This window comes from Manis pentadactyla, chromosome 5 (assembly GCF_030020395.1).
Source record: "Manis pentadactyla isolate mManPen7 chromosome 5, mManPen7.hap1, whole genome shotgun sequence".
Taxonomy (NCBI): domain Eukaryota; kingdom Metazoa; phylum Chordata; class Mammalia; order Pholidota; family Manidae; genus Manis; species Manis pentadactyla.
The window spans coordinates 168376788-168391982 of NC_080023.1; the positions used below are offsets into that span (position 1 = coordinate 168376788).

The window sequence follows — 15195 nt, forward strand, 5'->3', positions numbered from 1 at the left end:
CCTCCACTTACAAGCTGTGTGACCTGGGGAAATTAGGGAACCTCTCTGTGCCTCAGTTTTCTCATCTGTGAAGTGGGTCCAGAGAAAGGATTGCTATGAGAGTTATGTGAGTTAATAAATGTAAAGGGCTTCAAACAGTGCCCAGCAAGGAGTAACTGCTATATATAAGATAATGAAAATCATATATCAGATAGTGCCTAGTGCCAAGGAAAAAAATAAAGGTGGGGTAGATACATTTAAACAGGATGAGCAGGGGAGGCTCCCCCAATAAGGGGATGTTTGAGCAAAGGCAACATGCCCAGGGCACTGGACACAAAGCCTGGTACATGGACTTGCTTATTCCTGTACCTTCTGCTGTCATATATTATATGCCAGTGACACTTTCCAAGACCCAAGAAGGGGCTGTGCCCCCTCCTCCCTCATCCCCCTGAAGCCACATCACCCACCTCTTGGAACAGGCCCTCCACAAAGTTGCCATTTCCAGGCTGGCAGAGATGGGCAGGGCTGCAGCCTCGAGAGAAGTGGGTTTCGGGCAGGCTGCAGTCCCTGGCAGCCCAGCAGGCAGGCAGGGGGGTGGGCAAGCAGCTTTGAGGTGGGGCTGCAGGAGCCCTGCTCACCTGCCAGCTTCCAGGGTGCCACAGTCCCCGGAGGGTGTGTGCCCCCGGCCAGGTCCCTCTTCCATCTGCCTGCAGACTGCCTCGCCCTCGCTGCTGTGACTGCGCCTGGAAGCACTGGCTCCTGGGGAAGCTCAGAGCCCAGAACTCTTGCCCGAGGTTCCACAGGGCAGGCGTGGCGGCCACTCCGGTGGCCACGTCCCAGCTAGGCAAGGCGACTGTGCGTGCAACCTCCGGATGGCGGAGTCAGGCTGCATGTCTGGCCCAGTGTCACAACTGCCAGGGCAGGGAGCGACCGCCGGGGGCGGATGTCTCACCAGCTCTGGGAGGACTCAGTAAATATTAAACAGCGGCTGGCATGTCAGACAAGCTTCCAGAAGGGCACGTGCCACCCACTGGCCCTAGGCTCACGTGCAGCCGCCAGGCCATCTGTCTACTCCTGTAGTTGGGAAACACCCACAGCTGCTGCGAGGGTGCATCTGGAGGTAGGTAGGGATGAGCTCAAGTCCCACACCTGCCCCTGCCCCCAAATGGGCACGGCTCAGGCGAGGATTCAATGAGACGATGGTGTAAGCCAGCCTTTACTCCTGGGCCTGGCAGTGGCTGACCAGCGGGCATGATGACTAAGAGGCACCGGGTCTTGCAAAGGTCAAGCTCTGCTCCGGGGGCTTCCTGTGTCCAGCCCATTTCTCCTGCCGCTCGTCCCTGAGGTAGAGTCCTCTCTACCGTCAAAGAAACAAGCCCAGGGATTACCCCTGGCCCAGGCGCTGTGCCCCTAAGTGTTCCGCATGCTCAGGGCAGCGTGAGCATTTCCACTATGCCCTCCTCTTCCGGCCTCCTCTCCTTGAAAATCAAGGGCAGTAGCTGTTCCCATGGAAGAATTCCCAATGTGATGAGGACATTTTGGTGGCCCTGACAGCTTGGGGGAGGGGACACCTGGCCGAGGAGTGGCAGGAAGGGGTTCAGAGCAGCTGCTGGTCAACTGGGGCAGCCTGGCATGGTTTCAGGACCCGGCCCTCTTCTTCGTGGCCTGACCTTCTGTATGTGGCCTTATGTTATACTGTATCATGTTTATATGATTATATGATATGGCCTTCTGGTAGCAATCATTCACCCCTAACGCAAAATTTCCCCCCAAGATTACTTCCCCAAGTGAATTCTTTGATTATACAACAAAAAGCCCTGTCCGGAGTCAAAGAGGTCTCAGGTGCGAGGGCAGGGGTGGAGGCTGGGGACAAGGGCTATCTAACTACAGCCCTTCCCTCCTGCCCTGCCGTCCTGGGCTAGTGCCTGCCCCCAGCCGCTGAGCCTTGGTGATGAGACCGTCTCAGCCTGGTTGATACCTGGGAGGAAAGAGACCAGAGACCCAGTGCAGGCCGCCCAGCCCCGGCGCCAAGGGCCCAGAGCCCTGGCAGTTGGACAGAAATAGGAAGTTAAAAGATCTCCATGCCGCCATAGACAGCCTCTTCCTCACCCGTGGACGAGGGGACTGCCGCGGAGGCTGAGGCCAGGTGGTGGCCGCTCAGCGCCCTCTGAACCCACCCAGGCCAGGCATCCTGCAGATTCCCCGAGGGGGGCCTTCCAGGAGGAGGAGCCCACAGGCAGGGTCCGGGACATCTGCCGCCGTCAGCACCGTCTTTCCCAGCCTGCAAGGGAGACTTGGCAGGACCTGACACTCTTGCCAGGACCTGACACTTACTCTTGCCGATGACTGATGAGCCCTTGAGTCGGGGGTTCAGACCCCCTCTGCTCTCTTCCTCCCCAGGGATCCAGGAGGGGGGCAGCAAGAGGCTGGGGACCCACCTCGGAGCACTCTTCGGGCAGAGCTCCTGACTGGGGCCTAAGGGCACGTTTCCCATGGATGTGGAAAGTCCAAAGGCCCCCAAAGTCCCAGCCATGAGGAGCGCTGCAGGCAGCGGCTACAGAATTCGTGAGGCCCAGTGCAAAACAAAACACAGGACCCTTTGTTCAACACTTACTAAGAACTTCTAGATGGTGACAGCAGAGCGTTAAACCTAAGCGTGGGGCACAGCTCTATGCCCATGCAGCTGGCCTCGGCTGCAGGGCCTGGGACCCCTCCCTGGCTGCCAGACCACAGGGACAGAGACCCTACAGTGCTTTGTGTGAAAGAGAAAGGTGCCCTCTGGGTAGAGCAGCTCCACGCCAGGCACACAGCTTCCAGGGCTCACACAGCACATGGGGAACCCCAGCAAAGGCCAGGAAGAGGCAGCCGTGAAGCGGTTCCATTGAGGAAGAGCGTCATTCCCACGTGAGTTTAGACTTAGCCCCGCTCAGCAGCATCTACGGGGCATCCGCTGTGTACCTTCCTCACAGTGGCATCCGCACATTTTCCCCTTGGAGGCTTGGAGCCAGGGGCACTGGGCTTTAATCTCTCCGGGGCTTTAGCCACGTTTCTTTCCATTTGGGGTCCTCAGTTCCATCTGCTCAGCCCTGTAGTTGCTCCCCTCACACTGCCAATGACCTCACTGCCCCACGAGGCATGGTGGGGTCGTCCTCCCTCTCTCCCACTGCACCCAGAGCTGGCCACATGCCCACTTCCTGACCTTCAAAGCTCGTTCCCATCTCAGGGCCTTTGCACTTGCTGTCCCCTCCACCTAGAAATCTTCCCCACCCCACACCCTGTCTGCATGCGATCAGCTCCCTCTCTTTGCTCTGGCCTTTGCGTAAATGTGCCCCTGCCTCACCCAAGGCCTCCTCCCCAGAGACCCCCTGCTGCCTCCCGCAACTCCCTGCTTTATTTCATCCCTTCACAGCGCTTGCCATCAGCTAAATCTATCTTGATTATTGTTTGCGGCCCTGACAGGAGGGTGGGGCCTTGGTCTGTCCCCAGAGCCTGCTACAGGGCCTGGGCAGAATAGGTGCTCCATAAAGATTTGTGGAATGAATTAGGGATTCATAAGGGAGCTTCCAGCTGGGGCACTCCAGGATTTCAGCCCTGAGATGCCCTTCCTCCCAGACACACGTCAGAACTGAGCAGCCCAGAGACAGTGAGCTGGCAGGGCCTGGCTGCGGAGGCCAGGCGGCACTGGTTAGGGAGGGCCAGGCATCCTGGGCAGGCAGGGGGCACCTCATGTACAGCTGGTGAACCCTAGGGAAGGAGCAGGGGCTGGGGCTCAGCTGGTCCTCCCTGGATGCTGCATGGCTGCCAAGGCCTGAAGGAGATTGAGCAGCGATGGCCAGGTGAAGAGAAGAAGGCGAGTTGCAGGTGGAGGGCACAGCCTGTGCAAAGGCCTCGGGGAGAGAGAGACAAGGGGCTGGCTGGCCAGCCCACAGGGGCCACTGGACCACATGAGGAAACCAGATTGTGTTCTAAGGGAGATGGGAGCCTCTGTAGGGTTTCAGGCAAGAGAGTTCCAGGATGAGATTTGGTTGTTGACTGACTCACTGACCATCCAAGCTCTGTGCCCTGGTGTGTGGGGCTGGCAGTAGATGTGTCTGCTGTATAGTGTATGACAGAGGGTCCCTGCCTGTCCACCACATCTGCTCAGACAGGCAGATGTTTGGGCCCCTCAAGATGCCTGAGGGATTGTCCCACCCCACAGGCCTGCCAGCTGGCAGGTGGCCCCCCAGGGGCTTGCATGGTGCCTGACAAGAAGCTGTGGAGCCAGCGGGGGAAGGCCTGGGCTGACCAGGCTGTGGCCCCCAGGAATGGGAGTGAACCTTCTTCCTGGGGGTTGCCTGCATCTGGAGGATGCACTGGCAGAGCAGTCCTGACCCCACCTCCAGAGCGTCAGCACTGACCCCAGCCTGTCTCTGTAGACGCTACTCCTCCTCCTCAGAACATTCCCCACAAGCACCTACTGTGTGAGCGCACATACTGGCTGCTTGCAGTGTGTCCCTCATGACAACACGTGAGGGAGGGACACTCATGATCCCCATGTCACAGGTGAGGAAACTGGACTCAGAGAGGTGAAGCCGCCTGCCTCAGGTCACAGAGCTGGGTGAGGTGGCCCCACTTCCCGTCTGTCAGGAGCAACATTCCATCCTAGCCCTGCCCCCTAAGAGGCCAAGTTCCAGCTGTGAACCACTCTTGTGGTGTGACCTTGGGTGGGTGGCTCTGTCTCTCTGAGCCTCAGTCTTCTGATCTTCCCAGTGGGCCTGATAGAGCTCAGGCAGATCGGCTTCCAGGACCAACGGCCAGGAGCACGTGAGGTGATACTGGTTCAGGTCTCAAGGACAGCATAGGTTTCCCCGACACCAAGAGTGTTACGCGTGCACATATGCATGTCCCTGCACACACACACACACACACACACACACACACTGTCCTCGGCTGCAGGCCTGGCAGGAGAGGGAGCCTCAGGGTCATGTCCAGCAGGAGGAGGATGTCCCTGCCATCCCCACCCGGCCCTCAAACAAGCCGCACACCCGCTTGGCCCGGGCACAACTTACGCAATCCTCCGGCTCTGTGCACTGCTGAAGCCCGCGAAGGAGGCGCTCCGGCCCACGAGACCCACAGCCCCTGTGTCCCCAGCGGACAGGAATCGCACCCGCACGGACATGGCTGTCACCTACAGGGAGAGGACAGCAGAGTCAGCCCCACACCGCCACCTGACGTGCTGACCACAGGCCGTGACCCTCCACCATGATACCCAGGGAGGCCAGCAGGCCCTTCCCCAGCTCACAGATGAGAAAACAGGTTTGGCGAGGAAACCTGCTTGGGGGGAGAGGCAGCAGCAAAATTCAAGCCCAGGAGTCTGAGCAACGCGGAGTCCTTGAGCAGAGGGTAGTAATTCCCCCCAGCCCAGCTCTGCTTACCAGCCTTCACCACCCCTCTCTGCCCATAACCCTCACCCACCCCCACAAACCCTCACTGGGTGCCTGCTGTGTGCCAGACACTGTGCTACAGATGGGCACTGGGCGCGACAGCACAGCCCTTGCCCTCCAGGCCTCCAGGCCCGCAGGGAGGCTGCTGAGCCCCACACAGTTCCAGCGGGGAGGCTAGTGAAGTGACGGGGGGCTCGGGGCATCTGACCTGACCATGAGGAGGCAACCAGGAGCTGAAAAGGAAAAGCTAGGGAGGAGCAAAGGGGAAGGGAAGGGTATCTGAGGCAGAGGGAACAGCCTGGGCAAAGGCCTGGGCGTGTGGAGGACATGACGTCCTGAGTAGGGAGAAGTTCAGTAGGTTGAGGCATGCTCCAGGTGAGCTTAGGGAGGCCACAGAATGCAGGTCGTGGGGGGGCCTCTGTAGCCCCAGGGAGGAGTTTGGCCTTGCCACTGACCAAGGGTAACTGGGAGCCATAGGAGGGTTTTTAGCAGGCAGTGACAAAGCCCAATTCACATGACGCAGGCTGCTGGCATCAAAGGCTTCCAGAGGTCCCTGACCCATTGCCCCATATCTGGCCCAGTCTGCAATGAGGCCTAGAACCCTGGCCGACGTTTTTTTTTTTTTTCCAAACCATCTCTACATTGGAAAAATACCACTTCATCCCTAGGGAATATGGCCCAGTGTCTTCCAGCACAGACAACTGGAAAGTTCTCCGTATCTAACCTGAATCTCCGCTGCTACAATTTCATACCTTGCTCCCCAGCCAGGGTGGCATCAGTCCAAGGATTCTAGGGACCCACTCCCCAGGCCAGCCTATAAGAAGTTCCACTGTGCCCTCCTGTCCCCTGCATCCCAGCATCCCTCACCCACCAGCGGAGTCCAGCCAGCACACTTTTGCCCACATTGGAACGTCTACCTTTCCGGCCACATCTGTCCAGTGCCCAGCCCTGCATTTTGTTTATAGTCAGCTGTCACTCTGAACCCCCCAGTAAATCTGTGTTGCCCCCACAATCCCTCTCCTCCTACATATCCCCCTGCCCTGCCCCCTACCACAGCTCCACCTGTGCTGTGCGCAGACGAGCGCACCGGAAACTAAAAAGCCAGACCTGGACTCTGATCCCAGCTGCAGCTGTGCCACTCAGTGGCTCGGAGCCTCAGTGATCACATCAGCAAAACGGAAATTCAGAAAAGGACCAGGGAGACAATACACCAGGAGCACGAGATGTGGAAGAGATGCTCAGGAAGTTGTCTCTGTGCCATTGGCTAACCAGGACCCCAGCCCTGGAGGAGAGCCGCTGAGGCAGACGAGCCAGGTGAGTGACTTCTAGACCTGACGGGGGGCTGGCGAGCACTGGCTGAGCACCCACTGTGTGGCAAACCCCTGTGCCACGGGCAATCCCCTGCAATAAATCCATGAGCTACGGCAGTGTGTGCAGATGGGGAAGTTGAGGTGATCTGGTAGTGGAGGCCTCATGTGTTGATTATCAAGCCAGCCCTGTGCTAAATGCTTATGTAAATTATCTTATTAAATCCACACGTGCCCACCCCGAGGTGTAGGAGCTGTTGCTAACCTAACTTGGCAGATGAGGAAACTGAGATTGAGGGAGGTGACAAGACTGGCCAGAGAACGCCAGCTCGGAAGTGGCAGAGTCAGGGTCAGACTGTAAGGAATGCTGCGGTCAGGCATCCTGCCCGGGGAACTGCCCTGCCCCGCAGGGAGGGCTCTGCAGCCCCACCAGTTTGGGCCAGTTCACAAGAATCTAGTGTTACATTTTCAGGAATTTTGGTAGCTTGAAATCAGCCATGGTAGAAATATTTACACCACGGAAATCGGCAAGTACTGCGAGTGAGGGTTTCTTTTCCTGCTGGTTGTTAAACATTTACCAGCACACCAGCAGCCCCATAATCAGAATGGTGGCTCAAACCACTTGACTACCCAGCCAGGCTGGGCAAGGGAATGAAGGGGGAGCAGGGAGGGAGATTCCCAAGGTCAGGGGTTGGGATGTGAAGTCTGGAGCCAGCCTGGGAGCTGGGGCCCCCCCTTCTGGGTCATTCCTCTGGCCTCTCCAGGTCTCTGCACACTCCAGGGTAAGAGAGAGGGCTTGCTAAACAGTTCCTCTCCATGCACTTTGCTAAAATAAGTCCCACTGTCCTGCTGCTCAGTGTGTGGGAAAGGAGGACCGAAGAGAATGATGGTTCACTGCAGCCTTTCCCAGTGCACCAGGACCCAACTGTGGATTTACAGCACTATGAGCTTCCGTCACCCCACTTTTCATACGAGGGAAGAGGCTCTAAGGGGTGAAGAGGTTGGCATTTTTCAAAGTGAGTTCTGGCTGCCGTGTGGGGATTGGTCTCCTGGCCAACCCCTTATCCTCCTCCAGCCCAGATGTCACCTCCCCCAGGAAGCCGTCCAGAACCTCCCCCTACCTCCCACCCACAGTGTACCAGGAATGGTGATTTATCTACTGCCCCCACCAGATGGAGTGCTCCCTGCAGGGACGGTGTTCTCTGGTGCCGGGAAGCTTTGCAGCACATCTTTATGGGACTGGAAAACTAAGACTGGAAGGCAGTGGAAGAATGAGGGTAGGATAAAGATAAGGATAAGAATTTCCACTATGTGTTAGAGTCCAAGGTAAAGAGCACAGTCACAGACAATTTGTAAATGAATGAGCACGGCTATGTTTGAGCAAAATGTTTTTTACAGCAACTACTGATGGATGACGCCTGGGTAGCAGGAACTACCCCTGACCCCTGGTAGCCAGCATTCTGCCTGCAACCTGCTCTAAGGGCTTAAGAGCTCATTTAATCTTCCCAACCCTATATGAGACAAGTGTTATTTTTATCCCCATTTTGCAGATAAAGAAACAGTCTCAGAGAGGAGGGGAAATGACCCGCCCACAGTCACACAGGTAGGAAACAACAAGCCAGGGATTTGGACCTGGGCACCATGGATTCCAAAGCCTGGCCACTTCACAGCAGGCTGCGCCTCTTCCCCAGGGGCTGTGCAGGGGACACGCACCTCCCTCTCCCATGAGCCAGACCCCGGCTGAAGGGGAGGGAGGGGGGCCCCAGAAGGAAAGCAGTCTCACCAAGGGATTTGCCAAGCTAGATGTGTAGCACTGGGGAATGGCTGAGAAAAAGCAAGCCCCATCCACTGCAGGCTTCAGGGTGTGGGCGCCCACGTCCCTGAGGGCCAGCAGTGTCCTCCTCCCAGTGGGGCGGACCCCACATAGTTGACCTCTTCAATCTCACCTGGCTAGGTTCCTTGCTGCAAAACAGTCCCCGCTCTGGAGGACTGGGGCTGCTGGGGCTGGGATGGCTCAACTGAGACCCCTGGATCCCACGAACTGTCAATGGGCGGCTCTTGACAAGCCCCAATGAATGTTTGTCACTTCCGACTAAGGGTGATAATTCCTAATGTTTAACCATTGACATAATAGGGGCACTGACCACTCAGCACAGAGGCTGGGCGCCATGGACGCCCCACTTCTCCCCCAGATGCCCCTTCCCCCCTCCCCCACTGTGGCTGGCATTAACCCTATAGCTGCTGGTTTGTGGGTAGGTCTGGGAAGTCCCTGGCACAGCCGTGGGCAGCCGGCATGCTACAAGGCATGAGAGGCAGGCCAGGGCCCTGCTGGGCCCCTGGGGGGAGGAGAGAGGCCCAGAAATCATGCAGATCCCAAACCTTTGGTGGCAGACAGGGCTGCCTCTTCCCCACGTGTCCCTCGCTGCCTCTCTCTGGCCTGGCACCCTGAGGCTGATGCCCCTCGGACCCAGCAGGTGAGCACAGGGGGCTTCTCCCGCGGCCAGCTGCTCCCCAGACACCGGGGACTGTCCCGGCCTCTTCCCTAAAGGTGCGGCTGCAGGGAGCTGGAGCTGGCTTTGCTAAATCTGTCCCGCTCACTGCCGGCCAAGGCCGCCCACTGGCCGGAGCGAACCTGCAATTTCACCTCATTTGGAGGTGATGCTTCTAAATTTAATGGCATGGGCTCTCGGGGCTGGGCGGCTGTTATGCCTGATCCCTCACTTACGGCTCTTCTATATCCGCTCAAATGCCAGCCGGGGCTTAGTTTGCTTCTAAGACTTTCCAAAATAGCCCCTTTGGTTCAGCATGAAAGGAAATGGCAAAATAGCCCAGGACGAGGAATGTGAGTTTATACAAAAGAGGGCTGGGCAGCTGAGGAGGCTGCTGGGAAGCAGATGGTCTGCACCAGATGGAGTCCAACTCCCTCGTTTTGCAGATGGCCAGACCGGGCCCAGAGCGGTCAGAGGACTTGCCAGGATCACCCAGAGGTGCGTGGAAGAGCCAGAAGAACCCGAGCTCCTCCCCTGCTCCTCAGAGGGGTCCCACCTCTGGGCCTGTGCCCTGGCTGAGCCCTCACCTGGCACACCTGTACCCCAGGACTTCCATGCTGCGCCCTCCCAGCCTGAAGCCCTCCTCAGAAAGGTCACCTTCTCTGAGAGACCCTCCCTGACACCCCTGGCCACAGCAGCCTCACCCCTCACCCCGATTCAAGTCCCTCAGAGAACTCATCACCATCTCTTATTGTCTTATCAGTTAGCGTGGTATCTGCATGGCCCTCACACGTGGGACAGGCACTTTTCTTGTTCACAGCTGTATGCTCAGAGCCTTACCAAGTAGTGGGCCCCAGTAAATATCAGATGAATAAGTGACTGCTTGAGTTAATGAATGAGTAAAGGATATCTGTTCAGAACTGAGTCTGGGGTTCCTTCATTCAATTTGTTCACTCTGCACACATGTATTGAGTGCCTGTGGAATGCAGACACTGAGCAGGCAGCTGAGAACCAGTCCAGTGGGAGAGAGATGGAGAGACAGGGAGTTAGGACACGAGGTGATGAGACAGTACAGTGACAGGGAACAAGTCGAGGCCTCGGGAGGCTCAGGAAACCTGGCCCAGCCCCAGGGGAGTGCCTGGGGAGAACCCCTGGGGGAAATAACATCTTGTGTTGAAATCTAGCGGAGGAGGAGGAATTGGCTTGGCAAAGAAAGAAGACAAGCGTGTACCAGGTGTTAGGAACAGCTTGTGCAAAGGCTCAGAGGCACGAGAGAGAGAGGACAATTAGACAAACTGCCGATAGTCCAGTCTGTCTGGCTGGAGCATCAGGTACAAAAGAGGATCCCTAAGGATCAAGGTGAGGAACAGATGCTCATGGGTGGGGAGGGTTAAGCTGCACCGCGAGAGAAGTAGGCAGGGCAGCCTCCAGCACCCTCTGTTGGTCACAGCAACCCTTGAGCTCATTTACACATTTCATCCGCCCTGCTGCCCGCCTGGCCTGAGGATACTGTGTCTCAATAAACAATGAATGAATGCTTACTGCACGCCAGGCCCTCAAACGCTGCGCCTCCACCGGGGGCTGGGAGCAGTCGACGGGGGGAGGGCTCTGTCACTGTGGCCCCAGGTCTGTCTCCGGGGAAGCTCAGCTGCTGTGCGTGGCTGATGCCAGCTTGAGCTGGGCCTTGAGGATGGAAGCCACACTGTCTCTGACACCTACCAGCCTGGGCTCCCCTCTCTCTGCTGAACTCCCCGGGCCCTGCTCCCTCCTGGCTCTTCCGGAGGGGACAAGGGGCTCTCCCCACGGCAAGGAATCCACTCAGCCCCACCTGAGCCAGGTTTTATGGGGCTGGAAAGGCGGGCCCAGGAGATTGGGAGAGTGTGGGTCCAGCCCATGTGACCTTGAGCAAGTTTCCTCCTCTCTGAGCCTCTGTCTCCCTGTCTGTAAACCGGGAGGACTGGGCAGGAACTCAGGCACCCCAGGGGCAGGACACGCTGGGCTGAGGGAGGAATGCCTCATAGACCCCATGACTTCATGGGAGAGTTGTTCTTGCTCTAGTCCCCTTTCTGTCCTGACTGCCCAGCGCTCTGACACTTGTCCGCTCCCGGGTCAACCCAGTACAGAACTGGCCTCGGGCAGAGCCACAGGCAGACAGAGGGAGGAGCTTGGATTTAATCAGGTCGTTTTGTTGAATTTGTTTCAAGGTAACCTTCCACTTAGAACACCCTGTCTTGGTATGATATAAAGTGTTTTGTTTAAATAATAGCATATTTAAATGATGGTAGTAATTGGTGTGAAAGACGTTCCATTTAGGCAGAGCTTGTAGGACCCCACCTTCCTGGGTCCTGCACCCCAGCTCTGCCTCTGTCAAGGACCACCACGGAAGTGAGCCCTGGAGCCAGGAGCGGACCCCCCAGGTACACCCCTGCATACAGCCTTCTGGAGAGCCGGGTGAGCAGACAGCACTGGTTTCTGCTGTAAGAGAAGATCTAGCAGCTCCTTGGGGAGCCCCACCTGTCCCCCCAGAGCTCATTGCCCCAAGGCAAGTAGAAACTTCCCGATGGTTAGATGGCTCAGGACCAGGCAAGGGGGTCAGGATCCGGGGTCCAGAAGGGCCCCTTGTCTCCACTTATGGCAGAGTCTACAAGCCCGAGACCTTCCCGCCCAGGGCAGGCCTGGCAGGTGTGTGTGCTCTCCTCCAGCTCAGGCCCAGCGGCTCTGTAAGGTCACATGCGTGGACAGGAAGGCCATCGCATGGGTCTCCACAGCACACCTGCGCCCATTTCACAGGTGAGAGCACAGGGGTTAAGGGCACAAATGGCCACATGCAAGGGAAAGGTTAAATAACCCATGGCTTAGCCACACTGAGGACATTTATGTGGCCATTAGGAAAGTGATTTTGAGGAATAATGGCATGGGGAAATATGAGTTGTTCAAAATGAGATGTTGAGTGAAAAAGGACAAGAGGTAAACTATATACAGCGTGGTCTCATTTTTAATTTTGAAGCAACACCTTACCTGTGTTCTCCAATGGATGTGTATTCCCTCTTAAATAGAAAAAAATGTTAATTTGAAGAAAACAGAGAGGAGTCAGCCGTCCTTGATTGGGCAGTAATTAATCCTCAAGGCTGACACTCTGTATAACCTCTGACCTAGAGAACATTGCTTTTCAGGATGAACCTAGGATCAGAGAAGAAACTTGTTTCTTTAAAAAAAAGCCCTTTTTTAAAGGTCCACAAATATCGTCTATATTCCCAGCTAACTCCTCTGGGGCTTGACAAGGCAAAGATGACTCACGAATTTCTGTGAAATATCTAGAGGGTGTTTTAATTGAAATGGCCCCGGCGCTGCCCCTGATCAGCGCTAACACACTCCCATGTCTGGGTCGGCCAGGGGTCACCTGGGAGGGACAGCAGCCCTGGGGAAGGAGCCTCCTGAGGCCCCCGTGGGGGCAGGAATGTGTGTGGTGCTGGGGCCAGTGGCTGGGGCCTGTCCAGAGGAGGGGAAGACAGCCCGGATGAGAGGCAACAGGGATGGGGGCCAATGTGGGGCCTCCGGGAAGCCCAAGGTAGGCAGCTGAATCCCTTCTCTGAGGGTCCCCTGCTGGACCAGAGAGGACCAGGGCGCTGGGCAGGAGGGACTGAACTCAAGTGAGGAGGGGATGTGCAGAGACCCCTTCTGGGCTGACTTCACAGGAGGCCACGTAGTGGTCACTTTTCCAGGACAAGGGCCTCTGTCTGTTGTCTAAAACTGAAACGAGTAATTCCGCCAATGAAACCAACGCTTAGTGAGCATATTACTATGTGCCAGGCGATTTCTAAGAATGAATGCATTTCACTGCTGGCATCCAGGAAGGCTGGCCTCAGCTGCCCTCTAAGATGCACCCCATTTCTTTGTCTCAGACACTGGCTGTGTCTCCCCACGGCATCCCTCTTAGGTGGGCACTGTTCCCATACCCACTTGATAGATTGGGAAACTGAAGCTCACAGAGCTGAAGTGGCCTGAACTAGCAAGTGGTAGTCTTAGATCTTCAACAATTCCCCTCAAAAGCGTGCACTCGGCAGTGGGTGCATCCGGGGAGTGATCGATACCTCAGGCAGTATGGTAATCACAAGACCTCATTCCAGAACTGGTTACAGGAGGGGCACTCAACTTTGACACCACTGGCATTTTGGGCTGGAAATTCCTTGCCACGGGGCTGTCCTGTGCATTTAGCAACACCACCACTGGATGCCAGGTGCACCCCTCCCTCCTGTTGTGACAACCAAGAATGTCCACAGACGCAGCCGCATGTCTCCTGGTGGGGCAGAGTCATTTCCAGTGGGAACCACTGGGCTAAATGAAGCTCTTCAAATCTGCACTAGAGGGTTCATGAATCGGTGTGCTGGGTGTTAGGAGTAATTTCTCACGGATGAAGGGATTAGACTTGAAGATATTATATTTTGTTGGCTATAAATATTGTTCATGCTTCTTTCCCCTGAATAGGGTGCGGGAATCTGGGGGTGCACCAACCTGACATCTTCAAAAGGGGCCACAGGCCTGCAGCTCCCATTGGACCTCTACCACCCCACCCCTCAGACACACTCATGCTCACGCACACACCAGACATGAGCAAGGGCCTGGAGGCCTGAGGGTGAGGACTTGAGCTTGCAGAAGAGGTTGGGATCCTCCCACGGATGTTTGCTGTCACACCAGAGTTCTGCATGACACCTGCCTTCATTGAAACCCCCACCTGTCAGCAAGCTGGCCCTTGATGACCGTACACACTGGTCACACACAGCTCAACACCGTGGGGTTTGAACTCAAACCCAGGTGGGCTGAACCCTGAAGGCCACCTCATTCAACCACTCCACCCTCCATGAACTACCCTGAATTCTCCATTATCCCAGGGACACAGACCCTCCCACACACACACACACACACAGCCAGACATCAGAGCGGCATCTCTACAAAACAGCCAGGAGGACTGAGAAAGAACCCGTCCCTACTGCTGTCTCTGGAAGAAGTGAGGCTCTTGCCGGGCCAACTTCATGAGGCCTAGGGGGCCCAGTGCATACAGCCCACAGCAGTGTTCAGATTACTTTTAAAGTCAGGAGGCAAAAAAGAAAATATTTTATTGCATAATATTGTATATGTATTGTTATTTATATATTATAGCATGTTAGCATGTGTTTTATTATCTAATATATCCATCTTTCTACCAATTCAGTTGTAACACACACTATTTAATCTTTTTCAGGGCGGAAGAGTCCCTTGGCCGTCTCCTAGCCCTCCCCTCAAAGCAATCCTTCCACCTCCAGCCCCTGCGCACCCAAGTCTCTATTATGCAGATCACGTTAGCCCTCCCGTCTTCCTCCCCTTCCGGGGTTTCTCGCCCAGTCTCCCTGCGCCCAGTCGCACCTGGCCGAGCAAAAACGGAGGAGCACAGGGGACCAGGCGGGACCCTGCACCTGACCGGAATCAGCATCTCTGGCCCTCACCAAGATGTGGTGCTGTAGGTTCCACTTTGCGGCGTTCTGGCCCTGAGGACTTGCAGGCTCAAGCTCAGGTAAGCTGGTTTTAAATCGGACCTCGTAGGCACAGGGCTTAATGGCCTTATTTCTAAACATGTGCTGGTGCTGAGGGTCCTCAGAAAGAAATCACAGCATAATCCTTAACCTCTGGGGGTGGGACTGGCACCTTCCCTCCCCAAGGAGCCTGCTTTCCACTCCCCACCCTCCCAAGGCCGGGCCCTCCTCCTCCCATCTGCCCGCGGACCTCAGTGCCTGGAGGGTGGGCGCGTTTTCACTCACATTTCCCTGATTCCTCATAAGACTGCGCGTGTTTCCTTACGTTCATCTTTAGAACCTCCTCCTCTAAGGCGACACCCATTCACATTCCTTTGTCCAGTTCCCTAGCTTCTCTCACTGATTTCTAGGAACCGCCTGAGTCCTGGGTGGTGGTCCTCTCGGGTTTCTCCCGGCCCCCCACTTGCCCCTCGTGGTGTGTGTAGGCTGA

General features: G+C 56.3%; 1 protein-coding gene across 11 annotated transcripts in view; it reads right to left on the minus strand.

The window, feature by feature from the left end:
• RIPOR3 (RIPOR family member 3) overlaps positions 1 to 15195 on the minus strand; it is a 65311-nt gene that overhangs the window by 21810 nt on the left and 28306 nt on the right. For 6 of the 11 annotated variants that reach the window (XR_008998016.1, XR_008998017.1, XM_036901987.2 and 3 more), the window contains exon 2: positions 5028 to 5146. The exons of 1 other annotated variant lie outside the window; for it this stretch is intronic. Coding sequence is in view for 8 of the 10 variants with exons in the window: in XM_036901987.2 (XP_036757882.1) it covers positions 5028 to 5137 (110 nt within the window). In the remaining 2 variants the exon portion in view is untranslated. Of the gene's footprint in view, positions 1 to 446; positions 970 to 5027; positions 5147 to 15195 lie in introns of those variants that run through there. 4 more of the 11 variants (XM_057503082.1, XM_036901984.2, XM_057503083.1 and 1 more) reach the window with 3 other exon arrangements.